General features: G+C 46.0%; 1 protein-coding gene across 2 annotated transcripts; it reads right to left on the bottom strand.

Annotated features, from left to right (window-relative positions):
• Positions 1 to 216: 216 nt before the first annotated feature.
• Positions 217 to 27,709, bottom strand: PRPSAP1 (phosphoribosyl pyrophosphate synthetase associated protein 1). Of its 2 annotated transcripts, XM_047081332.1 has the most exons (10): positions 27,285 to 27,709; positions 22,908 to 22,960; positions 19,795 to 19,861; positions 12,947 to 13,119; positions 11,492 to 11,607; positions 10,982 to 11,037; positions 10,064 to 10,209; positions 2,416 to 2,486; positions 1,522 to 1,668; positions 217 to 975 (listed from the first exon to the last, which is right to left on the bottom strand). In XM_047081332.1, exons 1-10 carry the CDS (start codon positions 27,452 to 27,454, stop codon positions 817 to 819), a joined length of 1,158 nt encoding a protein of 385 aa, XP_046937288.1. In that variant the 5' UTR covers positions 27,455 to 27,709; the 3' UTR covers positions 217 to 816. The 2 variants fall into 2 exon arrangements, with proteins under 2 accessions (XP_046937288.1, XP_046937289.1); XM_047081333.1 differs by lacking the exons at positions 19,795 to 19,861; positions 22,908 to 22,960; positions 27,285 to 27,709 and adding an exon at positions 15,548 to 16,217.

The raw sequence follows: 27,709 nt of genomic DNA, 5'->3' as shown, positions 1-27,709 counted from the left end.
GATTTTTAAATCTACTATTCCGACAAGGATTGGATTCCGTTGCTTAGGAAAGGGATGGAACCTGCAGGCGGAGACTCACGTCTAGGGCTCGAGACCAGCCGTGGACCTGGAACGCCTTTTATTTTGTACCCGCTGTCTCCTGCACAGCCTGGACAGAAGTCAGTCACCGAGAAGGCAGGAGAGTGGGCGGCTCTGCGAGGCAGTGAACAGACCAGCAAGAGCACAAATACTTTTATTTGCAGTTGAAGAGCAACGCAGGTATCCAGAGACGGGATGCTACTCTCTAATCGGACCTCCTTGCTAGGGGTCGTGCCACACACGCTTCGTTGTTCAGCGGCCGGAGGCCCAGCAGCCTCTCACAGAAAAAGAGGGTTTTCTACGAAAGGCTTCTGTGAGGTCGGACGGGGAGAGGACAACTAGAATGGAAGACAGCGCCGGGCGCTCGGCTCCCCTAACCAAGCTCCACACCGACACACGCAGCTCCCCGCGGTGCCGACCGCCAGTTACGGAGTTAAGACCTTACCCGCCTCTAACTCCTTTTCCATTTCGGTAAGATTCGGAGCTGCTTTTCAGGAAAGCGTAACTTGTGTTTAAGGAACAGAATGAGGATGGCAGACGTTAAGGCCATTTATCCGTGAGCTCTGTCCTCCCCTTGACCAGCTCAATGCCTCCTACCTCCCGAACTTGGCAAGACAGACTACATGGCTCCAGGCTGTCTGCAGTCCTCCCCTGGAAGGAAACACGGGGATGCAAGTCGACGGCACCGCTTTCCCCACGTTTTCCGCAGGGGCCCCGCAGTTCAGGCGACCGTGGTAGCTAGTCATCCACAGTGATGTTGCGGAAAAGGTAGGCCATGGATTCTCCGTTGTGGATTCTCCGAATCGCTTCAGAAAGGATCAGACTGATATCCACGGTCTTTATCTTGGGACACTGCAGCTTCTGCACCTCGTGAGGGACGGTATTCGTCACCACCACCTAGTCATCGCGGCAACGGGGGAGATAAACACTGTTACTGATGTGCGTGCCCCGACGTGGTCACGCAGAAAAGTTGAGCCAGCCACCTCCCCGAGCTCCAAACTACAAGACCTCATTCCGCTGAGTATAGTTTTTACAAAGCAAACTCAACCGACATTACACAAGAAAAAGGTGACAGAGTCCAGAACAGAAGATTGTCAATGTCACGGTCTGCTTACGCAGGAATGACAGGGCCCGGCGCCTTGCTGAACCTTCCTGTGGTCAGGGAAGAATTCGAGGCTTCGGAGAAATGCCACCAGAGTACCAAATTACACCGCAATACAAACTACATGAAGTACATAAAGCAAAGCTTTATGCCAACAGACACATGTTCCCAACTACACGTCTGGCCCAACAAACGGCCGGCCGGCAAGGCCACTACCTCACAGGCCCTCCAGGGAGCAGCTCGGCAGTATTGATGGAGCCACCTTACTATTCACAGAAAAGAGAGAAGCCAGTTTGGACGCAGGCTCGGTGTGCCAAGAAGCCCCTTAAGAGCAGACGCACCTCGTCAATGGAGGACTCCTCGATCAGGCGGGGGGCCTCTGCAGACAGGATGCCGTGAGTGGCCATGACATAGATCTTGTAAGCGCCTCTCTCTTTCAGGATCTCCGCAGCAGCGACGAAACTTTCCACATCATCGATGATGTCATCCTGAGAAGAGAGCAGACTTAGCAGTAAGGAGCCACCCTCTGTCTCTCTGGACACACGCCTCTCTGCTCTTCTCTGCGCTCGGTTTCAGAGGATCTCCCACTGGAGATCAGAGCTGTCCGCCTGGGCCCCAGACTGAACATCCCGCAGTGGCAACAGAAGCGTGTGGACGGTGCTTCGTGTGGCTGTCAGTACTCAGAGTCACATGTGACACGTACAGCTAGACGTCGGGACTGCCAAGGCGCATTCCTGTGTCCCACTTACTTGTTTTCTTTTTTTTTTTTTTTCTTCAAGAAAAAGTGAAATGCCAGAACACAGAAATAAAGTGAGCCATTGTAATCAGGCCCAGCAACGGCATTTGGAGCTGGGGGCAAATCGGTCGTGCTAACGTACAAAGAACAAGGCACTTGTTCTCATTCGTAAAAATGGAAGAGCTCATCTTTAGTTCATCTCGTGGCCCTAAAGCTGAAAAGTTGAGTCCCAGACCCCTGAAGACAAAGGTTATTCATGGGGTTGAATTCTCTTACGGGAGTTCCTGTGTTCTTTTTACATCTGTAGGTTGTAATAATCCCTGTTCAACTAGATAAACATTTCTACTTGTCCTAAGGGAGTGTGGATGAGAAAGGACAGACGAATCCATTTAATAACTCTGTCATCCTCACTAGAAACATACTCCCTGAGTGGACAACCTACTAAGAGGCAGCAGTTTCCTCCCTGCACACGAAGGACGACACATGACCACGACCATACCACTATGATTGCGATGCGCCCGCCAACATCTCCGACTACAGTTATCGGTGGCTTCTCTTTGGCCATCATCACTAGCAAAACAAAACAAATCACAAGTTAGTCACGTGTCACTAAATAAGTATAATCACAACCTCATTCCCTGGAAGTGGTGGAAAAAACCCATTATTTAAAAAAAAAAAAAAGAGGAAATTCTCCTAAATGAACCTAGGGTCTCTGAAACAGACTGTCTAGAGCAGTGCTGTCCAGTAGAAACAGGTGAGCCATATGTAATTTTATGTAAAATTTTATGTAAAAAGAGGGGTGCCTGGCTGGCTCAGTTGGTGGAGCACAAGACTCAAGGTTGTGGGTTCGATCCCCTTGTTGGGTATAGAGATTACTTAAAATCCTTTTTTTTTAAATGTTTGTGTGTGTGTGTGTGTGTGTGTGTGTGTGTGTGTGTGTCTGTGAGAGAGAGAGAGAGAGAGAGAGAGAGAGAAAGGGGGTGGGGAGGGGCAGAGAGAGAGGGAGACACTGAATCCAAAGCAGGTTCCAGGCTCTGAGCTGTCAGCACAGAGCCTGACATGGGACTTGAACCCACAGACTGTGAGATCATGACCTGAGCCGAAGGTGGACGCCTAACCGACTGAGCCACCCAGGCACCCTATAGAGATTACTTAAAATCTTCAGGGGCGCCTGGGTGGCTCAGCCAGGTTAAGTGTCTGACCTCGGAGGTCATGATCTCACAGTTCATGGATCCAAGCCCCACATCCAAGTGTCCAACTTCGTGCTGACAATGCAGAGCCTGCTTGGGATTCTCTCTCTTTGCCCCTCCCTGACTTGTGCTTTCTCTTGCTCTCAAAATAAATAAACTTTAAATAAAATCTTTAAAAAATAATAAAATCTTTTTTTTAAGATTACTGTTGACTACGTTTTTTTAAATGTTTATTTATTTATTTATTTTTTTCAATGTTTATTTATTTTTGGGACAGAGAGAGACAGAGCATGAACGGGGGAGGGGGCAGAGAGAGAGGGAGACACAGAATCGGAAACAGGCTCCAGGCTCTGAGCCATCAGCCCAGAGCCTGACGCGGGGCTCGAACTCACGGACCGCGAGATCGTGACCTGGCTGAAGTCGGACGCTTAACCGACTGCGCCACCCAGGCGCCCCTTAAATGTTTATTTTTTAAAATTTGTTCTTTTAAAGTTTATTGATTATTGAGAGAGACAGAGAGCGAGCACAAGCAGGGGAGGGGCAGAGACGGAGGGAGACAGGATCTGAAGCAGGTTCTGCACTGACAGCACAGAGCCCGAGGTGGGGCTCAAACTACTGAGCCGTGAGATCGTGATCTGAGCTGAAATCAAGAGTCAGATGTTCAACCCGCTGAGCCACCCAGGTGCCCCTAAAATAAAATCTTAAAAAAAAAAAAAAAAAGAAAAGAAAAGTAAAATTAATAGATTTTATTTTACCCAGTATATCCAAGATATTATCATTTCAGTATGTAACAGATATGCAATAAATAAATAAATAAATAAGGGATGTTTTGCTTTTTTTTATACTAAGTCTTTGATATTTGGTGTGCAGTGTCCATAAACAGCACTGGCCATGTTTCAAGAGCTTAAGAGCTACACGTCACTAACAGCCACTAAGAAGTCTTCAGACAGCACAGGTCTAAGGACAGAGCGAAAGAGCGAGGAAGATCTTATCGACAGGAGAAGCCACGCTGTGATGCCACGCAAGCCAGAAATATCTGACTCTAGCTGAGACTGATACAGAAATGTAAACTCAATCCCACTCTGTAGAAAACGAAACTGGTAAAGGTGCCAGATAAGAGAGCCAGCTTTGCTTCACTGTCTTCCAAAGTGACTTTATTTGGACAATGTAACCTTATTATCAGATTATTATCAGATAACTGGCCTATTGACATCATCAGTTTCCTGAAAATTAGGAACTTGAGGACAATAACCATGACTCCATCATCTCTTCCTGATTTGACTGGTCCTTAAAGGAGAGGCTTCTTATCTCACTGGACAATTTACACGTGGGAAGGCCCATCAGTATACAAACCTAACTATGGGGTAGAAAAGGGAAACAAGAATTCACCCTCAAAAGAAAGTGAGCGAACAAAGAAAAAACAAATTTCAGAAGAACAGGCTAGGTAGTCTACTTTTTAAAGCTTCTCGTTATTCTGAAATATTAAACCAGGAGGGGGAGAGGGACATAAGAATAAAACTCAAGGTAGTCCTATAGGTTAGTAATTATCAGCAAACAGTCCATTTTAATGGATTCCTCTCTACAGGTACGGCGAGCCTCAAAGAACAGGCGTGCCTCTCTACCTACCAGCATCGGCCAAGCCGAAATCCAGCACTATTTTACTGGCCAATTTCAACCAACATTTCCTGATTTCCCATCCCAGAAACAAGGGCAATTTTTTTGAATCCAGGCAGTTAAAAAGGCTCTGCATATACACAGCACCTAAAAGAGGGAGAAAATAAGCCGCCGACATTAGGAAAGGCTTCCCTAAGCTCTGTCTTTAAATTAGACCACGCGAGTAGGTGGTTGTGTTGGCCTACCCACTTCTTAGAGAGATATGGTCCCTGTTCTTGACCATTTTCCTCTGTGAAAAAAGAATTGCAAGCCAGTGTCCCTCACCCAAGGCCAATAAAAACTCAGCTCGTTTGATGCAGAAAACATGTCACCGTACTCCTGTTTACTTTTCTGTAATTCTGCTTCTCCCAAAAAACTTCTATCCGTTTGGAATGAAAACCAGGCGTGGCTATAGGATGGAGGCTTAAAAGGCTTTTTTTTTCTTTTGAAAAGAAAGCATCCCTCCTGGTAGGCTCATTCCCTGCTCTTAACTGGGTTTGAGATCCGGATAAAACTGAACATACGATATGGTCGCTACCAAAAAACAGAGATTTTAGTATAGAGTCAAGGGAAATGAACAGCACCTCACAAACCCAAATTTCCTAACAGCTTGCCCCAAAAATAAAACACTGAAAATTCAAAATTTTCAGTAAAAATTTTCAGACATTTTCTGTATGTACTGAAGTTTAAGGGTAAAAGATGCTAAAACTACCGTTTAAGATTCTGTTCTCTTGCCTCATTTTCTCCAACAAAACCCAACCTATTTAAGGATAAGATGAACTGCGGGGTACCTGGGTAGTTCAGTTAAGTCCAACTCTTGATTTAGGCCCAGGTCAGGATCTCACGGTTCATGGGATCGGACCCCGTGTCGGGCTCTGCGCTGACAGCATGGAGCCTACTTGGGATTCTCTTTCTCTCTCTCTGTCCCTCCCTGGCTCATGCTGTCTCTCTCTCTCTGTCTCTCTCCCTCAAAGTAAATAAACATTTTTTTTTAAGTATTAAAATTTATTTTATTTTATTTTATTTTTTTAATTTTTTTCAACGTTTTTTATTTATTTTTGGGACAGAGAGAGACAGAGCATGAACGGGGGAGGGGCAGAGAGAGAGGGAGACACAGAATCGGAAACAGGCCCCAGGCTCCGAGCCATCAGCCCAGAGCCTGACGCGGGGCTCGAACTCACGGACCGCGAGATCGTGACCTGAGCCGAAGTCGAACGCTCAACCGACTGAGCCACCCAGGCGCCCCTTAAAATTTTTTTTAAAGAATAAAATGAATTGTGCACCATCACTTGTGGCCAGAAATCACTATTAAAACTGTATCAACTCACTGCAGTGAAAATGTCAATTTATCAAATGACCTCAATACGAAGAAAGTAGGAAATTATCTTTTGCTTTTAAAATTAGCATTTTGCAAGCCACGTTTATAACCAGCCTTAAATTTTACATCTCTTTTACTCTTTCCCCAGAGTCAATTAACCAAAACTTCCTCTCTTGAAATATAGAGCAAGAAAGAACCAAGAGGAATTACTCATTCCTTATGCAGTTTGATCTTGTTCTATTTTTAGTTCAATGGAAGGTCAAACTTTATCAACAGACTGACAGTAAAAAGAGATATAAGAAATAAAGGTCTCCAGTAGAACCAGAACTGAGGTCATTTTCAAGCTCACGACTCTATCCACACGCAAACAAGTCAAAACTTACATTTAATTGAGGCGCATGTCTGTTTTCACTTTAGTGGTGAAAACCACATCTTCACTTGTAAAATTAACAACCCAGGAAAACCAAGCCAGAAAAGGAGACGTTCTCTCCTTTTTGTGATCCAAACTCTTTAATTTTCACCAATGTGGCAAACACAGAGCCGTCTTTCGCAGAACCACTGGCCTACAATCCTTTCAAGTTCATTAGATGCCCTTGCCATCAGGACGGATTCAACTCTACCTCATAAAACAGAAAAATTTATACGACTTCACTTGTTTTTTAAAGTTTATTTTTGAAAGAGAGAGAGAGAGAGAGAAACAGAGTGAGCAGGGGAGGGGCGGAGCGCGAGAGGGAGACACAGAATCCGAAGCAGGCTCTAGGCTCCGAGCCGTCAACCCAGAGCCCGACCCGGGGCTTGAACCCACGAACCGTGAGATCGTGACCTGAGCCGAAGTCGGCCACTTAACCGACTGAGCCGCCCAGGCGCCTCTCTAAGACTTCACTTTTAATAAATGACTCTACAACACGGTTCCTCAGGCTCGGCGCTCCTGGCATTCTGGGCTAGGTAGCTCTCATGTTGTACCGCAAGGATGTTTAGTAGCTTCTCTGGCATCTGCTCAACAAGACGCCGGTGGTACCCGCCCTCCTTCGCGGTCGAGACAACTGGAAAGGCCTCCGGACCCTGTGAAATATCATGGGAGCGGCGGAACCGCTCTGGGTGAGAACTATCGCTGGTCTGAAAGAATGGGTTCCGGAAAGATAGAATAGTTCGTCTGCCTAAAAAATGCGAAGACTCTGGTCCTAGCAGTCCAGCATCGTCATCCTCATTACCATTAAGTAAGCCCTTAAGACGTACCGGAAGCATAACGGACGTATAAATATAAAGCATATTTAATTTGGAAGGTACAATTACACACACAAAACTAGCATTTTTTTTTTTTAAAGCATCCCCTTGGCTAAATCTGTAAGAAGAAATCAGAAAATGATCCTACGGCAACTATAAAAAGTAGTCATGTGAATACACCTGCATGTGGATGAAGGAACACACTGCTTTACACCAGCATAGAAAATACTACGATAATTTGGCAACATCTATCAAAATAACCTTTGACCCAGCATTTTGTTTGCCAGTCTCCATCCTGTAAGTACATTCGGTCACTCAAGAAAGAACAGAAGTCAAGGTTAGTCACAGGTAGTAATGTGACCCAAATCTTGGTTAGTAAATACCACTTTCCACTAAAGGAATCGGGGCTCCTTGTTAGGACGGTTGATTCCAGGGCTAAGAGAGTACACGATAAACATGGAACGTCTAGTTGTACCAGACAGTACGGAAGTATCAAAAAATGATACGGGCGCGTCAAAAGAACGCGGGAGGTGGCTCGAAGGCGTCCTCTTTGGCCAAGTCTAAGACAATTTGAGCATTACAATAAATAGTAGCGATGGATTAGAGAACATGCTGAACAAAAGTAAGATTCCAGGAATCCATCCCGATATAAGTGAAGGAACGAACAGGGCAGAAGGGGAGTTGGAAACATCACCATGTGACAACAGTCATAGTAACTGATTCAACCTAATGTGAAGAAATACACAAGCCCCAGTGAAGGGATATTCTATAGAACTGGCCTGTACTCTTCAAAAGTGTCAAGGTCATAAGAGACCAAGAAGAGAGGAGCCATTGCAGATTAAAGAAGACTAAAGAGAAACGTCAACTGAGTCCGATGTATGATCTTATATTGGGTTCTGGGCCAGAAAGAAATGATTTCCCTTCGCTCTAAAGGATCCTGGTGGGACAACTGGTAAAATATGAGTAAGGTCTGCAGATTAGGTAATAGTATTGTAACAATGTCAGTTTCCTGAGTCTGATAACTGCACAGTGGTTACCTAAGAGAATATCTGTTTTTATGAAATAGGTACTGACGCATTTAGGAATACAGGGGCACTGTGTCTGTAAATCCCTCTCATATGCTTCAGAAAAAAAGAGCATGTACATAAATGTTAAATCTGGGGCTCCGAGTCAAGAGTAGAGAGGAATTCTATAAAGCTGAAATATGGATCCTGGATCCCGCTGCTTCACTCCAAACCCTGGCTCCGCCAGCTCCGGGCCGGGTCTCCGTTTCCTCACTGGCAGACTAAGGGACAACACAAGCACTTTCACAAGGTCGTGTGAAGACCACATCTGGAGATCTACTAAAGGGCTTCGAATATCTTTTGACACATAATAAGAGCGCAAAAGATGTTTATTATCACTGGTGCTTTGTTTTTCATAACCAAAGCCTGGGAAAACTCTACATGTTCGACAACAGGGGATTGATTCAATAAATTATGGTATATCCAGGAAACAGGGCACCACGAAACTATCAAAGACCGAGAGATCTGTATAGACTGATAGGGAAGGGACGGAGCAATGTGATATACTACCACTATGTGAAAATGAGAGAACATGAGATACATATAGTCTCTAAATGGATATAAGAAGCCAACTATCTGCAGGTCAGAGCAGCTGGGGAGGAAAGAGAAAAATCTAGGAGGAAGATAGGGGGAAGATAGGGGATACTTTTCGAATTTTGAAGTATTATCAATGTATTGCCTATTCAAGAACTTTAATTATGAAACCTTCAAATAAAGTAAAATGCTACGGTACCAAGAATTTAAATTGACAGAGTATATTGCTTGTTTGTCTTGTACAGAAACCTCCAAAGTTGAAAACAAAGCAATGGAAATTCGATAGGGGAAAAAAATCAGTTTACACCTTTGACAGGAGTCTAAGTAACCTGGGGTATAACCATTCTGATATTTTCCCACTCTATTAACCTCTGTATTTTTCTGAGGCATGGCAAATAGATGCAGATTTGAAAAAGAAATAATCTTTGGGGTGCCTGGGTGGATCAGATAGTTGAGCATCCGACTCTTGATTTCAGCTCAGATCATGATCTCACCATTTGCGGGTTGGAGCCCCGCGTCAGGCTCCGCGCTGTCAGCACGGAGCCTGCTCGGGATTCACTCTCTCCCTCTCTCTTTCTCTGCTCCTCCTCTGCGCTCTTTCTCTCTCTCTGTCTCAAAATAAATAAGTAAACTTAAAAAAAAGAAAGAATCTTCTCCCTCTAAAAAGTATATTATATATTATAGTATAGGATGCAGGTCATTACCACTCAAAATCCATGGAAAGAAATAGCCTCCACACTGTTGGACTAATTAATAGCAAGTTAGTCAAGTATCAGGTCGAAGGGCTATATTACTAAAATAAGTGCAAAAAGTTGCCTGGATCGCCAAAGACTAGTGCATGATCAGTGGCTGCTACTGTCGACCTGACCAAAGTATAGAAGCGTAAGATTTCACACCATTACACATACAGCATTTGCATTAGAGCTAAAATTATTCCACACTCTCTGAATGCTAAGTGCCACCCAGATTAGTTCCATTGTCCTCACATGGTCTGTGAATGTAACACAATCTCCTTTTACCAAACGGGAAATCAATGCAATACCATTCAATTACTGGAAATACCAAGATAGCATACATCCATACACGTATTAACTCCTAGCCAGTCACACTACTCCAAACTTTCTTCCATTTACAAGTGAAATAAAAACACAGAGCTAATCTTACACGGCAACTCCAGGCCCGGGTGGACGGTGGCATTTTTGACCATCGGGGGAGAATGACGACCGTCATCCATGTCCAACTCTGTACACTGGGCTTCTCCGTGGATTACAGCCAACCCCAGACGGAGTCTCTCCGCATATGACTGCGCCCTAAGAGAAAGAGGGAAGCAGCAAAATTCACGGGAAGAAAACCCAAGTGTCACTATCTCATTACTCTATTTATCATAAAATGAAAACATCACTCAGGCTTTTAGGGACACACAGGAATTATTTATACAAATCAGAGGCCTTACTGAGGCCTAGACCAGAACGTTAAGTGCCTCAAGAGGCCCAGGAATTGACATGTGGGCCAGCATCTGGTTCTGGATAATTTTGGTTCTACCCTTTGTCCAATATTGTAACACTCCTAGGGGCGCTTGGGTGGCTCAGTCAGATAAGCGTATGACTTCGGCTCAGGTCATGATCTCATGGTTCATGGGTTCGAGCCCTGCATCAGGCTCCGTGCTGACAGCTCAGAGCCTAGAGCCCGCTTCAGATTCTCTCTCTCCCTCTCTCTCTCTGCCCCTCCCCTCCTCGCACTCTCTCTCTCAAAAATAAGTAAAACATTAAAAAAAACAAAAACACCCCACTGCCTGAAAAATGCTCATATCCCTTTGTTTTCCTTTTCCTGAGAACCTGAAAGGAAGAACTTCCTTTTCTCCCCCAGGAAAACGGAGTAATTCAGAGACTGATCTGTATTGTTGGGAGACTAGAGACAAAGCTGTGATGGGGACAAGACAATAATGGGAAGGGGGGTGGGGGACGTGCACTCAAGCCAACGAGCCTTTCCGGGACACATTATGACAGACCCTAGATTCCAAAACAGCTCATTCTGACTCTGAAGCACCCAAAAGGCATTTTTACAAACGTCTAGCTTCTTTACCTTTTGGCCGCATCAGGAGACTTCGCTACAATGACTGCATTCCTGTAATTTGGGATCTAGATTTGGGGGAAAAATAAGAAAATACTGGAAAGTTATCAAAAATAACACCTGGATGCTGGCATGACACTTTTTCCTCTCCTAACAGTGACCCATACTAGCAATCGGATACGCTAGGATTTCATTTACACATTTAAAATTCTTTTAACACTTATCAATGAACATCATTGCCAAAGTACTGCTACATCAAGAAGCTAAATAATTAATTCTTAACACCTTCATTTAAGAAAACATAGGTAAATTGCTAAATATACTTAGAAGGAAATCTATTTTTAATGGCTTTACAAAATATGATCCTCCTCGCCTCTATGCTGACCCTATCCGGCTGCCTGAGGCATGAAGACTTAAGGGAAAGATCATTCGATGTGCCCTTCCATATTGAAATCTGATACCAGAGAAAAACTACATAGGGTCTCTTTTGAGGAAAATGGGGTGTTTGCTCGTGCTCCTCACTTCTTCCTGGATATACTGAAGCAGGAAAGGTGAGGCTCTAAGGTTGTCCACAGGAAAGCTGAAAAAGCCTTGTATTTCCTTTTGATGAAGATCCATAGTGATAATGTGAGTTAAACCTGAAATTTTAAAACAAACAATTACAAAGTTCACCCCTACAAGTTACTGGCTACAGTGGCCACAAACTAGACGCCCACTCCTGTTCCCTAACCGAAGGCTGAAAGCAGGGAACGGATTGCGAACAAACACCGTAAGCTACAGAGACTTTATTTGCGACCTTAACAAAATTGAATGGACTAAACAATGGGTCAAGCCTCATGTGAAAGAGCCTATGCCTTCCACATAGACAAAGAGCGCTAAAGCAGAGAAAAAGTGCTCTCCTTTACTATCATAACTAGCTTGGTCCCGAAAATGAAGAAAAACCAGACAGAAGCAAAGATATGAATATGGGATTAATAAATACTAGAGAAGTAATGGGTGTAAAAAAAAAGATAGTAAGGCCTTGACTAAAGAGTCTAGGAAGAAATGTTAAAAGGCCTGTGGCTGAAGTAGAAGGAATAAGAAAACAAATCCAAAGTAACATACCTATTAGAAGAAAAACTCATATAACACAAAGATAAGACATTGGAGTTTGGAACAAGTTCTAAATGTCACATAAGAATGGGTCAAGAAGTATTCTAGAAAAACAAGATACACTCTTACAGTCAACAGTGCTGATCGAAAAAAGGTACACATGTAGAAACATTACAAATGGCCAAAGGTCACTGCAAAACTTCTAGGGCAGTATTTCTTGTTCCTCCCCAAAACATTACACATTTTTAGAAAATGGGATTCAAATGTTTTTTCTCAGGACTCAAATATATATTAGAGTTTTTAAGTAAACACGCCAGGCGAAAATCCCAGTAACTAGAAAGTGTTTTTACATTTGATTCATAGGCCAGAAAGCATGTTACCACTACAAAAACACAGAATGAAAGCAATTAAGAACGAGCTGCTAGACAGAGAGACAATCGGGGGGGGGGGGGGGGAAGAGCATTATATAAACTGGAGAAGTAGCAAAAGGAAAACCTGGTTTTAATATTATGCACATGAACAGCATTTAGCTAACCGAGGCAAATACATAAAACCTAGACCTGGAGCTCAAAAGATCCCCTACGGATGCCAAGATCACAGCTAAAGTTTTCATGGTCAGATGAAATGAAAAGAAGTGACAGATGACGGAAAAGCCCAAGATTAGAGAAGAGACGACGTCGCACTCAAGTAAGACAAAGAGAAAAGGAAAAGATGAGAATCTACACCTAAGCTCACATATCCCTAACCAGAACTATCAAAAGGGAACAGAAGAAAGTAATTAGTGAGCAACACTTAAAACCGGTCCCGAATTAGCTCTGAGGGAGGGACTACTCTCAAGCAGGAAGAGTCCTAAATGAGCACCCCAAGGTCCGCGGCCACACTCACCTGCTTTCGCCAGCATGGACGCCAGGAGCTTGCACACAATGGAGCCCCTCTTCCTCATCTTGCTCTGCTTGCTGTAGGGGAAGTAGGGGATGACTCCGATAATGTTCCTGGCACAGGCCGTCTTCAGCGCGTAAGCCATGATCAGTAACTCCATCACGGCGGTATTCACATCTCTGAAACAGGTAAAGTTTGTATTTGGGGGGGAGTTTCATTTACTAACCCCTAAAAGAGATCTGAACGTCAGCGCTGGCACACGGGCCGCCAAGATGGGCGTCACAGGCATTTTTATCGTCACCTAGCTTACGATGGCACCTTGTGAATACAGGGGAAAGGCTGTTAGCTCTTTGCAGCTGTGGTTGTCATCTGTGGTTAGGTAAATCCATAGCACAGCTACCCACACTCACCTACGCCTGGCGCTTCTGTCAGTGATGCGATCACTGGGGTGGCACGTGAGACAGTCGTCAACTGCTGGTGGCCAGAGTTAAGCAACACCCGCGGGCACCATCCCAGGCACAGGGGACTCAGCCCCTGCGTCCTGCGAACGCCAAGGGGGGAGGCCCACTGTCCTGCTATGTAGCTGCCATCGCCAGGAAGGATTTGGTCTGTTTGTTCTTCCAGGGGTAGCGGGTAGGGTGGAGGATGGGGAGGTCTTGGAACTAAGTTTTCAAAAATCTCATCCCTTTTTTCTCAAGTACACAGATTCCCAACAGAGGTTACTCAGAGAGAGACAAAGAAAGAAGTATGAATCTGAAAGATATTCAAAGGAAAGGCTACTTTCAATTTTAATGAATGTGGATTGCTACTCTTCGCCAAGGCTGATGGCACCCAAGAAGGGCTCTGCCCTTAAAATAGGTGAGAACCAAAAAACCCAAAACCAGCCAAACACACACACACACACACACACACACACACACACACACACACACGAGGTGAAAACCTTAGGGCAGAGGGAAGCTCCGAGCTGAGTCCCTTGTGTCACTCCACTCCAGGTCACCTGGGAAGGTCTGAGACTGGAAGCCAAAAGCGGCCCCGACAGGGTCCTCCCTGAGTTTCGTGGAGGCGAGTTCCCAGAGAATCTGAGACAGGGCCCACTGGGCAGGAGACTGGGCCGAAGACTCTGCCCTTGGGGAGGGGCCTGGCGGATGCCTCCTTAGCTGTAGCTTGGAACACACTGGGCTAGCAGAGTGAGTTCAATGGCTGGGGGGAGGTACTGTGCCCTCATAACCCAGTAAGACTACTCTCCCCTGTTCACAAAAAAGAAAAAAAAAAAAAGAGGTGAGAGCCTTGAAATCCTTCAGGATGTTCTTCCAATAGTCCTTGGATTATTTAAGAATCGTCAAACACCCTCTCTCTGGAGTCAGGAGTGTATCTCCCTTGCCTTCCTGGGAAAGAGGATCATTTCCCACGTCTTAGTTTCTATCCATGTGGGCAGCCGGCCCTCTGGGGGTCAGTTCTTGAACTGTCTGATACACAGCAGCGACGCCCTCATTTATAGCAAAACGGAAAGCCTGCCATCAACACGGTACCGACTTCGTTGAATAAGATACTCATCATGGAGATTGCTTTTTAGCCTGAAGGGCGGTCGGGCCAATTCCTCTCAGTCTCTGAATTCGTGTGTGTCCCTCTCTCTGAGGGCATCCGTCCTCGGTGCATCTGGGAGTGACACGCTGCAAAGACATCCCTGTGCTCCGACAGCGTTTACTTGCACATTCAACTTCTAGAACTTCCGACCTCACCTTTGTAATCTGGATTTTTCGTAAATATTTCAGGGTTCGGTCAACAAGCATTTCTCCCAGAGCGTGGGTATAATTGACTCAGGGCTCAATTTTGAGACAACTCTGACCTTCCTTCCGGACTGCTGACAGGTTACGGTATTTTCCGGTTATTTCCTTCCTCTGAAATAAACTGGAACATTCTTCCTTCTCATGCTCCCAAACTAATACTGTCCCAAGTCGGGCATCACAAGGTTAGAGGACACACAATCTTTTGGCAATAATCAGGACAAAACATTTACCAAACACTTTCAAGGTACTTCGGAATTCGTTAGACCTGGTCAATGTTAGTTCATTCACATATTCAACAAATATTTATTGAGCAACAGGAATCAGGCACTGTTAGGTGGGGGAGTTAAAATGGCAAATGGGGCTGACCACAGGGGAAGAAAATGCCAGAGGCCCACACTGGATCACCCTCGTGGTAATCACGTGTCCCAAGAGGGGGCACGTCTAACTCCATGTTCCCCCTCCCAGACTTTTATTTATTTATTTATTATTATTTTTTTAAATGTTTACTTATTTTTGAGACAGAGAGAGACAAAGCATGAGCAGGGAAGGGGCAGAGAGAGAGGGACACAGAATGTGAAGCAGGCTCCACCCTCCGAGCTGTGAGCACAGAGCCCGACGCGGGGCCTGAACTCACGAACCGTGAGATCATGACCTGAGCCGAAGTCGGACGCTTAACCGACTGAGCCACCCAGGTGCCCCTCCCCTCCCAGACTTTTAGACTTCATTCCACAGAGGGGAGAGCTGCTCTTCCCCCACTGGATCACCTGAACTGGTGCCTCGTGGGCTCTGAACGTTAAGCTGGAAGGTTACACAGTACCTGGAGGACAGCGTGTAAATAACTCAGGCGTCCACATCTAGACTAAACACCAGGCATCACATCTACTATAGCCAAAGTCCTCTTCCGCATATAGACTGCTTGACAATGTTGGAAATACAATTAGAGCTTTCTTAACCTTCCAGGGGCGTGATACTGTGCGGTGTTGCAAAAGTTCCGCCGGCTGTGGTTTCTTCCATCAGACCTCAATGTCAGCAATATGGTTAGAGTTGAAGTTAATAGATTCCGAAAGAGTATCTGCCCAGGTGGCTGGGCTTTTAGCTGGCTTTGTAATAGCATTTATAACACACAACCGTAGGATGCAGTGAGGTTTGGGCAGCACACCTCAAGGCCCGCCCAGATGGTAAGATGTTAACATAACAAAATGAACAATTTTCAAAGAGCCTGGATTTCAGCAAAACTTCCCTTTCACTAATTACTAATTTCTGCCGTGGGATTTCATTTTCTACTTTTTCCTCTTCCTATTGACCTATGCCAAGGGATTCAACATCCTCCAGCCCGAAGCTGAGGAAAGCCTCCCATGCCCCACCCGTTCGGTCAGGAAAGCAACAAAGGAGCCTCTGTCACACTGGCTCTCCCCGTTCCCTGCGGGACACTAGACAAACCGGACAGCAGGCAGTTAATCTGTGGGCCAGCAGGGTGAAGAGAAGCTGGCTGGCAGCCTCTGCTTTGTTTATCTGTTCCCTAAGACTGTTCCAAGTACATCCTGGCTAGTTTTCGTGGTCTTTGTATCTAAGTAGGACAATCTTAATTGTTTACCAACTGACTCGTTTTTCTTTCCCCTAAGATAATCACATCCTATATTAAATTCAACCCTTGTTGCCCTGCCGGTTTCGATAAACAAAGATAAATGAGACACGAGGAAGCAGACATGGTCTGTATACGCCGGTCGAACTGCGCAGGACCGCAATGACAGGCCGACGCCATAGATGGAAGGAGTGACAACGTGGTAACGCGGTGGGATTTACCCCACCTCCGACCCCGCGACTTAATCATCTGAAGCAAATAAGGTATAAATGTTCTTCTCTTTTTCAGTTTTTAAAGTTTATTTCTCTTTAGAGAGAGACAAAGGCAGGGTGAGCAGGGGAGGGGCAGAGAGAGAAAGAGAGAGAGAGAGAGAGACAGAGACAGACAGACAGAGGGAGAATCCCAAGCAGGCTCTGCACCGTCAGCACAGAGCCCAATGAGAGGCTCGAACTCACGAAACCGTGAGACCGTGACCTGAGCTGAAACCGAGAGTGAGACACCCAACCAACTGAGCCACCCAGGCGCCCCGTAAATGTTCTTTTAATGACTTCTTACATTACATCAACACACTAGGCCTTGTAACATAAACACGGAAATTGTGCCTCAAAAAACACTCTGTAAGCTTCACATCCATTTTACTTCCTTCCCTCGCTCAGTATGTTTGGAAGCCCCTGGAGCACGGATGTGAAATGTTGGGGTTCGGGATCAAACGGTCAAGAAAGAATTCTTGAGACGTCTTCAGTGCAAAAAAGGGCTGTTTTATGAAAGCACGGGGACAGGACCTGTGGGCAGAAAGCACTGCACCGGGGTTGTGAGGAGTGGCTGATCATATACTTTCAAGTTGGGAGGGGGGTCAGGGACAGCGTTGAGTCTCGAAGGAATATGGAAGCAAGGTGTCCAGGACCTTGAGGGGCTAGCTCTTATGAGGAAGAGGTCATTTCCTCCAGTAAAACCGCAGTCATGAGACCCTGCAGATGTCTATCAGTAGGCCAAATGCTTGGAGAATGACTGCTAGTCTATATCTTGGGGCTGGGAGGGGGCAGTTAGAGATAAAGGAAGTTTCCAAAGGGATTTTTTATAGGATCCTGGAGGTTGGACAAACGTCAAGCTAAGACTGCCTCTTGCCTCTAGCAAAGTATTAACGTGGAGGCAGCTAAGCTCCCCGAGGACGGTCACTCTGCGTGTCTCTAAATACCTGTCCCTGAGCTGTAAGTTGTGAGGAAGTTCAATTTTTTTTTTCTTTCGCCTTTGTTCTCCACATCAAGTATCAGACATTTAAATCATGCAACATAGCGGTGCCCGGGTGGCTCAGTCGGTGAAGCGTCTGACTTCAGCTCAGGCCATGATCTCATGGTTTGTGGGTTCGAGCCCCGCATCGGGCTCTGTGCTGACAGCTCAGAGCCTGGAGCCTGCTTCGGATTCTGTGTCTCCCTCTCTCTGTCCCTTCCCCGCTCTCTCTCTCCCTCTCAAAAATAAACATTAAAAAAAAAAATTTTTTTTTTAAATCATGCAACATAATCACTTCATTCAGAAAGGCTTTTTGCCATTTCCAAAAAATTGAATCCACCCTCAACAATAAAAAACGTGCGATTACTGGAGCAAAGGGAATATGCTGCGGGCTCTGGAGGGGGGTTTGGAAGGTGAGCCCCACCTCCGGGGCTATTGGTCAGCAGCACCACCAACAGGGGTGATGACATTAGTCTCCCCTGGCGAGCACAACACCAGAGGGCAGCCTCACGGGTGACAGAGCTCCCACGCTCCCGCATTTCGCCCCTAGACAAGACCCTCAGGTCTTCCCCTCATTTAAAAAAAAAGTTTTTTTTAATATTTATTTTTGAAAGAGGGAGAGGGGAAGAGAGAGAGAGAGAGAGATAGAGAGAGAGAGAATGAGCGGAGGAGGGGCAGAGAGAGAGACAAAGAATCTGAAACAGGCTCCAGGCTCCGAGCTGTCATTGCAAATCCCCATGCGGGGCTCGAACCCACAAATGGTGAGATCATGACCTGAGCTGAAGTCAGGTCAACCGCCTGAACCACCCAGGTGTCCCCTCCCCCTCATTTCTAAGGTGCAGCATCGAACAAAAGCACGAGGCAAAAAGAGTGCCAGGAGCGGGAGGAAACCAGTACAAAACCAAAATTGCCGGAGGACTAGTGGGCAAAGTTACTATCAAAGTATCTATCAGAGCCGCCTTATCTAACAATACTACAGAGGCATGGATGTTTACACCCAGCAATTCCATTTCTTGGAATCTTCCTATGGAAATACCAGAAACACAAGATGTCCAGGCAGGGTATGTGCTGCAGGCACTCGGGCACAGGCTTCTGAGGACGGATTCACCCCCGTGGGGGAGGGAGGGGCTGAAAGTTCCCACCCTCTATCCTCTGCTGACTTCCCCAGGAGCCCCCCTCTAGTGGTTATCTAGAGGCTTCCCAAAAACCATCTCAATAACGTCAGCTCAGGAGTGGCTGTAAGGGGCTTGCTATGAATAACAAAAGACACCTTTATTGCTCTTATCGCTTAGGAAATTCCACAGGTTTTAGGTTTTAGGAGCTCAGCACTGGGAAAGGAAGACCACACACACACACACACACACACACACACACACACACACACACACACACACACATATTTTTTTTTAAGATTTTATTTTTAAGTGATCTCTACACCCTGGGGCTTGAACTTACAACCCTAACCGAGATCAAGAGTCGCATGCTCTACCAACTGAGCTAGCGAGGCGCCCCCAAATATATATTTCTTATTACAAGTCACATTTTCACTGAGGCTAAAAGTAGCTTCCATGTGGGATTTGGGTGAAGGCTAAAGAAGATACATGTAAGAGCCTCACCCCGATGGCCTCCAGTGCCATTCTCATCTTTTTTTTTAATGTTTATTTATTTTTGAAAGAGAGACAGAGCATGAGTGGGAAAGGAGAGAGAGAGAGAGAGAGAGAGAGAGAGAGAGAGAGAGAGAGAGAGAAAGACACAGAATCAAGCTGTGAGATCATGACCTGAGCCGAAGTTGGGTGTTTAACCGACGGAGCCACCCAGGCGCCCCAAGTGCCATTCTGACCACGACCACAGTCTCAGGAATCTCAATAAACCTAGACAGGAAGGTCTGCACTTTCCAGAGACATACACAGATACCATCTACACCAGAGCAGCTTGAAATGGGCCACTATGCAAAAAAAAAAAAAAAAAAAAAAAAAAAGTGCAAAAACTGTCTTGCGAGGTACACATCGGCAGGGGCCATGCTTCGGATTTAACAACAAAAAGCTTTTCGGAGCGCCTGGGTGGCTCAGCCCGCTCCGGGATTCTGTGTCTCCCCCCCCCTCTCTGCCCCTCCCCTGCTCATGCTCTGTCTCTCTCTGTCAAAAATAAATAAACATTAAAGAAAAAAAAAAGAAAACGGAATTGTTGCTTCTATGATAACAGAATTCTATCGCTAAGATTTTTAGAGGAAATCTTACCTCTAATGCTAATCTTACCTGGGTATTGTTTGTATAATGAAAATATCTTGGCCACGAACAGATTCTTTTATTTCAACTCTTGTTTCTGAAAAATAAAAAAAAGTCCAATAGTTTAGGGAAAGCACTTCGTGATACACTAATTGGGCAGCACATGGACGGAGTCAAGATGAAATCTAAATCAACACTTCACCTAGCACACCAAAATAATTCTGCAAGAGATCTCAGAATGACAAGCATCCATATAAAAATAGTGAAGCTGAAGGGAAAAAAACCCAAAAATAAGCTAAAAGGCAAAAAGTAACACAAACAGATCCACATAAAATCTCGGGGTCCAAAAAAGCAAACCCATCACCGAAATAAAGACTGGACGCCTGGGGAAAAGTAAAGAGGTCAAAAGTTAACTGCCTTCTTCCCACAAATGTGGTGGCCTCGGGCCCTGTCCTGAGGTCCCCAAGTGGAAGACCTGGGCCAAGCAGACGAGGACTGATCCAGGAGAGACAACGCAACGCCAAAGGCTGGGAGACTTTTCAGGCTAATGTGACAGAAAGAGACCAAGAGATGGGGCGCCCAGCTGGCTCAGTAGGTAGAACACGCGGCTCTTGGTCTCAGGGTCGAGAGTTCGAGCCCCATGTTGAACACGGAGCCTACTTAAAAACAACAACAACAGCAAAAGAAAAAGACCGGAGAGCGAATAGTGGGGTTGGTTAAACCACCTTCTCGTCCTCAGGTGCTTCCTCTCAGGAGCTCCCCAGATGCCATCACCATAAATTAAAATTGTCACTGCTAAACAGACTAGCTCGTCTATCTGCTTTCAGCTTTAGGTTTTTGAATACCAGTATCTCCTGACTTGTCTTGACAGTAGATGAAGTTTTTAAAGTCACCAAGTAGAAAGTTACTAAATGCAGGGGCGCCTGGCTGGCGCGGTTGAGCGCATGACGCTTGACTTCAGGGTCGTGAGTTTGAGCCCCACGTGGGGCGTTGAGATGACTTAAATAAATAAAACTTTTAAAAAAAGTGACTAAGGGGCGCAGTGACTCTTGATCTCAGCTCAGGTCATGATATCACAGTTCATGAGTTCGAGCCCCATGTCATGTCAGGTTCCGCGCTGATAGTGCGAAGCCTGCTTAGGATTCTGTCTCTCCCTCTCTCTCTGCCCCTTCCCCACTTGTTCTCTCTCTCTCTCAAAAAAAATTAATAAACTTAAAAAAAAACAAGTTTCTAAGTGTGGAAGCGGGATGAAGGATATCTGGGGGTTAATTATACCACACATGGAACTTACAACATTTTGGGTACATGTGTTTTCCACTAAACCAGCCACTAAATCATCTTTCCTTTTTCAAATACCTTCCTTTTTTAGATGCCTGAACATCACTAGGTCTTAGTAATTTACCTCCTCAAGCTACTTACACCACAGATAGTTCTACCTTAGAAAGAAAAAAGCAAGAATCATAAACCTAAGCTTTCAACTTTGCAAAAATAGTTCCAAACAATTTTTTTTTAATTTATTCATATTTGAGAGACAGAGAACGAGTGGAGGAGAGCAGAGAGAGAGGGAGACACGGAATCCGAAGCAGGCTCCAGGCTCCCAGCTGTCAGCACAGAGCCCGACGCCGGGCTTGAACTGTGAGATCACAACCTGAGCCGAAGTCAGACGTTTAACCAACTGAGCCCCCCAGGCACCCCAGTTCCAAATTATTTTACGTTAACTTGTCTTCACAGGGCATTGTACGGCCTGAAGTACACAGCCCCACTAGATTTACGATGCAGCACTCCTAGGACATGGGCAATCAACAAAGTGCTTTGAAGCATTATCATTTAATGTCACAATTTTCCACGGAAACTCAGAGGGCAGCAAAAATGGGTTACCAACCCAGGATGAGAGTCTACAAGAGAACTGAGAAAAAAATTTAGGGATGAAAGAACTCAAAGCTGGGTCTGTTTGGTTTGTTTTTTATTTTTATTTATTTATTTATTTATTTATTTATTAAAAAAAATTTGTTTTACATTTATTTATTTCTGAGAGACAGAGAGAGAGACAGAGCACAAGTAGGGGAGGGGCAGAGAGAGAGGGAGACACAGAATCCGAAGCAGGCTCCAGGCTCTGAGCCGTCAGCACAGAGCCTGACACGGGGCTCGAACTCACGAACAGTGAAATCATGACCTGAGCTGAAGTTAGACGCTCAACCGACTGAGCCACCCAGGCGCCCCTGGTTGTTTTTTAATTTTTTTTTTTTACATTTATTCATTTTTGAGAGGCAGAGAGACACAACACAAGTGGGGAGGGGCAGAGAGAGAAGGAGACAGAATCCAAAGCAGGCTCCAGGCTCTGTGCAGACGGACGTGGGGCTGAAACTCACAAACCGCATGAGATCATGACCTGAGCCGAAGTCGGACGTCAAAGCTGGTTTTTTTAAAAAGTCATTACTACCTGGTACCAGATTGCTCTAGATGCCATTTGATGACATAAGGAGACACAGATGTAAAGGGCATTTAGCAAACGGAGCCCAATATAGAAGAGAAAACATATTCTTTACATCTCTCCTTTTTTCACTGTGAAATGACAAGACAGTCACATTATCCTGGAAACAGGGGAAGGGGACTTTAAGAAAGAGAAGAAAGAAAGAAAGATTTAGAGGCAAGTAGTGAATGATCTTAAAGAAAAATGTTTTCATGTTACACGGGAATAGTATCAGCCTTTTAAAAACATGTCAGTTGAAGGGCTCCTGGGTGGCTCAGTTAAGTGTCCAACACAGGTCATGATCTCACGGTTCGTGAGTTCAAGCCCCACATCGGGCTCTGTGCTGACAGTGTGGGGCCTGCTTAGCAATCTGTTTTCCTCTCTCTGCTCCTCCCCCACTTACACGTGCTTTTCTTCCTAAAAAAGGAAAGAAAAAAAAAAAATAGACCAACTTGATTTTGGCTCAAGTCATGATCTCCTGTTTCCTGAGTTCGAGCCCCATGTCAGACTCTGCACTGAAGCATGAAGCCCGCTTGGAATTCTCTCTCTCTCCCTCTGTTCTTCCCCCCCTTGCTCTCTCTCAAAAATAAATGAACATTAAAAAAAAAAACCCACATCAGTTGACTAAACAGTTTAGAGAACAAAGGATGTTTAAGAAATCATTTTCACTTACCTCCATTGGTCTCTTGATAGACCACAGATTTCCCCAATTCTGCACCAAGACGCCTATGGGGGGGGGAGGGGAGGTAAAGGCAATAAGCTCTTTAAAAAAAAAAAACTTCAGTTCCTATGTGTATGTTTAACAAAAAGGCTAAAATAACTAGACTAGCATTCTTTCCCCCAAACCCAGAAAAGTTCAGAAAGTTTAATGCATTAAGAACCACACACCCTCCACTGTTCCACAAGCAGCTTCAAGGGCCCACCATTTTGTAACACGCTGCTCTACTGCGGGGGGGGGGGGGGGGATCCACAGCCAAAGTTTAATGTCTAGTTCATTGTTTTCTGAATAACGGTCTTGGAAAACCATTCCCAAACAGACGTGTGGCTACCGACACCGATTCCAAAACCACAAGTCACAGGTAAATGCAATGGCCAAAAGCGAATAGACTTCAGTGCCATTAACCAAATGCAGTGTGAATGTTGCTTGGGATCCTGATTAGAATAAACTAGGCACAAAAAGCCATTTTTGACACAGGGGAGGGAACTATGAACAAGGGCTTGATACTAAATGATATTAAGGAATTAATGATGTCATAGCTTTTGCTTTTTTTTTTTTTTAAAGATTTTTATGTAATCTCTATACCCTCTGTGGGGTTTGAACTCACAGCCCCAAGATCAAGAATTACACGCTCCGCTGACTGAGCCAGTCAGGTGCCCCGTCATAGGTTTTCCTGGTTATCAGGTAGCATTACCACTTTAGTGAGTGAAATGCTATGATGTGAGGGGGGAATCTGTTTAGAAATACTCCAGCCGCGCACGCAGGACAGCGAGGAAGGCCGCTGGGTAGAGGAGGTTGTGGCTTTCTGGTGCTTTGAGGAAACGTCAGATGCGAGGCCTTCTGGCCAAGTGTCTGAGAGTTTAGACTGTGGAGGATTCTTATATCCTAGAGAGCTGCAGCCTTCACTCCAGGTTGCTGCAGCGGCAAATTTCTACAGAAATTATGATTCCCTGAGAGATTCTGAGGTGAAGAAGGCTGGTGCCTCTTGGGGTGCAAAGTGGTTTTAGAATGTAAAGAATTTCTTCGGGTTGGGTTCCATGGAAGTTTGTCACTGACCTGGGTTTCCTAACTATGAAACACGGATATTGGGGTATGAAATAGTTTCTCTTGATAAGCAAACAACGAACAAATACTGTGCACAGTATAAATAAATAGAATTATTCCAGTCAAGTCTACAATAGGATATTATTCAGCCTTAAAAAGGAATGAAATTCTGATACATGCTATAATATAGATGAACCCTGAAAAAATGATTCTAAGTAAAAGAAGTCAGACACAAAAAGACAAATATTGCATGATTGCATTTATAAGAGGTACTTAGAAGAGGCAAATTCAGACACAGAAAGGAGAACAGAAACGACCAGGGATTGGGAGGGAAGGGATCGGGGAGTTAGTGTTTTAAGGGTATGGAGTTTCTGTTCCGGATGATGAAAAAGTTCTGGAAATGGATACTGGTGACAGCCACACAACACTGTAGATGTATTTACTGAGTTGTACTGAGTTGTACGCTTAAAATGGTTAAATGGTGTGGTGCTGGGGTGGCTCAGCTGGTTAAGCGTCTGACCTCAGCTCACATCATGATCTCGTGGTTGCGGGGTTTGTCAGCCCCGCGTTGGGGCTGACAGCTCAGAGCCTGGAGCCTTCTTTGGACTCTGTGTCTCCCTTGCTCTCTGCCCCTCCCCCGTTCGCACTCTGTCTTCATCTCTCTCTCAAAAACTGAATAAACATTAAAAATATTTTCAAAAAAAGGTTAAATAAATGGTACGTTTTAAGTTATGTACATTTTACTGTAATTAAAAAAAAAATCCTTGGGGGGTACCTGGCTGGCTCAGTCGGTAAAGCAAGCAACTCTTGACCTCCGGGTCATGAGTTCAAGTCCCACATTGGGTATAGAGCTTAGTTCACACATATATATATTTTCTTAAGTTTCTTTATTTTGAGAGACAGAGAGAGCATGTGTGCAGGAGCAGGGGAGGGGCAGAGAGGGAGAGAACCCCAAGCAGGATCCCTACCATCAGCATGAAGCCTGATGTGGGGCTTGAACTCATGAACCCTGAGATTATTATCTGAGCCAAAATCGAGAGCCAGATGCTTAACCGACTGAGCCACCCAGGCATCCCTAGAGCTTAGTTTAAAAAAAAAAAAAAAAAAAAAGAAGAATCTAGCCCCCCAAAAAGTGAGAGATAGGTAAAGTAAATGAAATAAGACTAACAAAAAGTTGTTAAATTGAAGCTAGATGAAGGGGGTTAATTACAACACGTATGTAACTTACACACATCCTGGGAATCCAGCACACCTAACTTTTCTACTGATTCAAGTGTATAACCAAAAGTGTTTGAAAATCCCTGCTTGGAAGTTCAGATCCAAAAGCAGTCATGGAAATAAAATATCCTAACGTCAGGGACCTTCACACTTTGCTCAGTGGTAAAAGCCTTTTTTCAAATAAAGTCTTACTCAGAAACTCAACATATGAAACAGATAAAGGAAGTATTTACAAATATTATTTACAGTAATTTAAAACATTTCTGGGGGTGCCTGGGTGTCTCAGTCGGTTGAGCGTCCGACTTCGGCTCTGGTCATGATCTCGCGGTCTGTGAGTTCGAGCCCCGCGTCGGGCTCTGTGCTGACAGCTCAGAGCCTGGAGCCTGCTTTGGATTCTGTCTTCCTCGCTCTCTGCCCCTCCCCCACTCATGTTCTGTCTCTCTCTGTCTCAAAAACAAATATAACCATTAAAAAAAATTTTTTTAATAAAAAAATAAAAATAAAACATTTCTGGGGGCGCCTGGCTGGCTCAGTCCAAAGAGCATGGGACTCTTGATCCCAACTGGGGTCGTGAGGTTGAGCCCCACGTTGGGGGTAGTGATTACATTAAAATTAAAATCTTTAAATATTTCTGGAACAAGGCAGAGAAGAACCTATCATTAAAAGAAAAAAGCAAAACCATTGACCTTTTAAATGTGCCCTCCTCCATCTGCTTTCTCTCAGCAAGGTCACTGTGGTGAATTTGACCGAAAACAAACATGAGCTTTATATTTAAAGTTAGCATTTTAGTTGGCCTCAAAAAGCCAACATTTATCAGGGGTTAGAAACAGAAACTAGGTAGTAGACTGGAAAAGGATTTACTCTTCTAATCTCACTTAAAACCCCCAACTGAAAAGAAAATAGGCATTGCTGAGAAAATAGGACTGAAGTTTCCCTTCGACATTTCCATCTAGAACCCAAAATTATATCCTTGCGATTATTCATCAACTCTGAAAAATCCAGAGGAACTCTAATGTAAAACTGTTTCCAGATATAAAAATGACTTTAAATGTTAAAAAGCAAGCTATTCATTTTTATACCTTGGGTTTGTAACAAGTTTATCTGGAAAGGGTTCCTAAGGCTCTTCCTTTGCATTAGAGCTCTGGGACTCTCCAAGAGCCAACTAGAAAAGAGTTATTATTCCGAGGGCCACTGTGAGCCTCTGCTCAGCTACAAGCTTTATCTACATTATTTTGTTCCTGCTCACGGTGTTCCTGCCCGGTAGATAACAGCGCCGTCCCTATCTTACCAATGGAATTCAGGAAAATCAAGTCTCTTGCCCAGTGCCCCAGGGTTAGTAAGTGGCAAGACTGGGGAAAGACATCTCAGAGCTGTCAGACCCCAGAAGCCACTTGAGATCACAGGCTTCCTTGGGTTAAAAACACACGGAAGGGCAAAGAGCTCCCTTCAAATGACTGCTCGAAAGCAAAGCTGACTTAAGAAAATATACGGTTAGACTTATTTCTATCAGCAACTCTGACAAATCTGCTCCCCTGGAGTTGTCCTGTCCTCGCTGCTCTCTCCGCCACCCCGGCTAGGGTTGGTGCACCCGGCGCCTGCCACCTGCAAGGCCCTCCCGCCGCCCCCCGCCCCCGCGCAGCCCCCCTTCCGGGCGCAGCGCCCCCCATCGCCGGGTCAGCGTGTTATAGCCCGGGGACCTGCGGGCCTCGGGCCCACCGAGGAGACCGGGGAGTGGCGATGACCCGGCTCCGAGGTCAACTCCCACTGTGGGGCAGGGGGCCGCGCCCAGGGTCCCCCTCCGGGCCCTCCCTGCGGGGCGACGGCAGCCTCGCCCCTGCCCGGGAAGTGGGAGTGGGGCGAGCGGTGCCGCGCAGCCGGCGCGGGGAGAAGTCAGAGTCCGCCGATCGCGTCTCGGGTGCAGAATGGCCACCCGCAAGGGTCGGTCCGGCCCGGAACAGGCGGGCCCGCGGCTCCGCGGCCCGGGTGCAGGGCGGCGCCGAGGGGAAGGGGCGTCGGGACGCCCCCCCCCCCGCCCCCGCCACGGCCCGGGGCCCCGCCCCGCCCCCTTACTCGGTTATGCGCTTGGCCAGCTCGGTGCAGGCGGCCGTGGAGTTGGCCGAGAAGACCCGGTAGCCGGTGCGGGCGGCGTTCATGGCCGGGCGGGCGGCGGGGCTGGCTCGCGGGGCGCGGAGAGTCGAGGACGCCGAGAGCGGGGGCAGCAGCAGCAGCTTCTTGGGCATCGTCCGGCCCGAGGCGCGGTTACAGCCGGCCGGCGCGGGGCGGCGCCCGGAGCGGCTGCGGCTGAGGCGGCCGCGAGGCCGGGATTCCGGCTGGGGAAGGGGAGAGGCCCGAGACCCCCACGTCCACGTACGCGAGGCCACCAAGGGCTGGGGCAGAACCCACGCTCGTGGCGACCGGCGTTGCAGCCGCCTCAGAGCCAGTGGCGAGGCCGCCGCCCCCTCTGGGAATTGGAGAGGCGCCGGCTAGAGCGCCCG

This window comes from Lynx rufus, unplaced genomic scaffold (assembly GCF_022079265.1).
Source record: "Lynx rufus isolate CCGP_SWC_20201006 ecotype Redwood Valley unplaced genomic scaffold, mLynRuf1.p SCAF_18, whole genome shotgun sequence".
NCBI classification, from domain to species: Eukaryota; Metazoa; Chordata; class Mammalia; order Carnivora; family Felidae; genus Lynx; species Lynx rufus.
The sequence above is the reverse complement of the archived record's forward strand: the minus strand, read 5'-3'. Positions and strand labels throughout refer to the sequence as shown.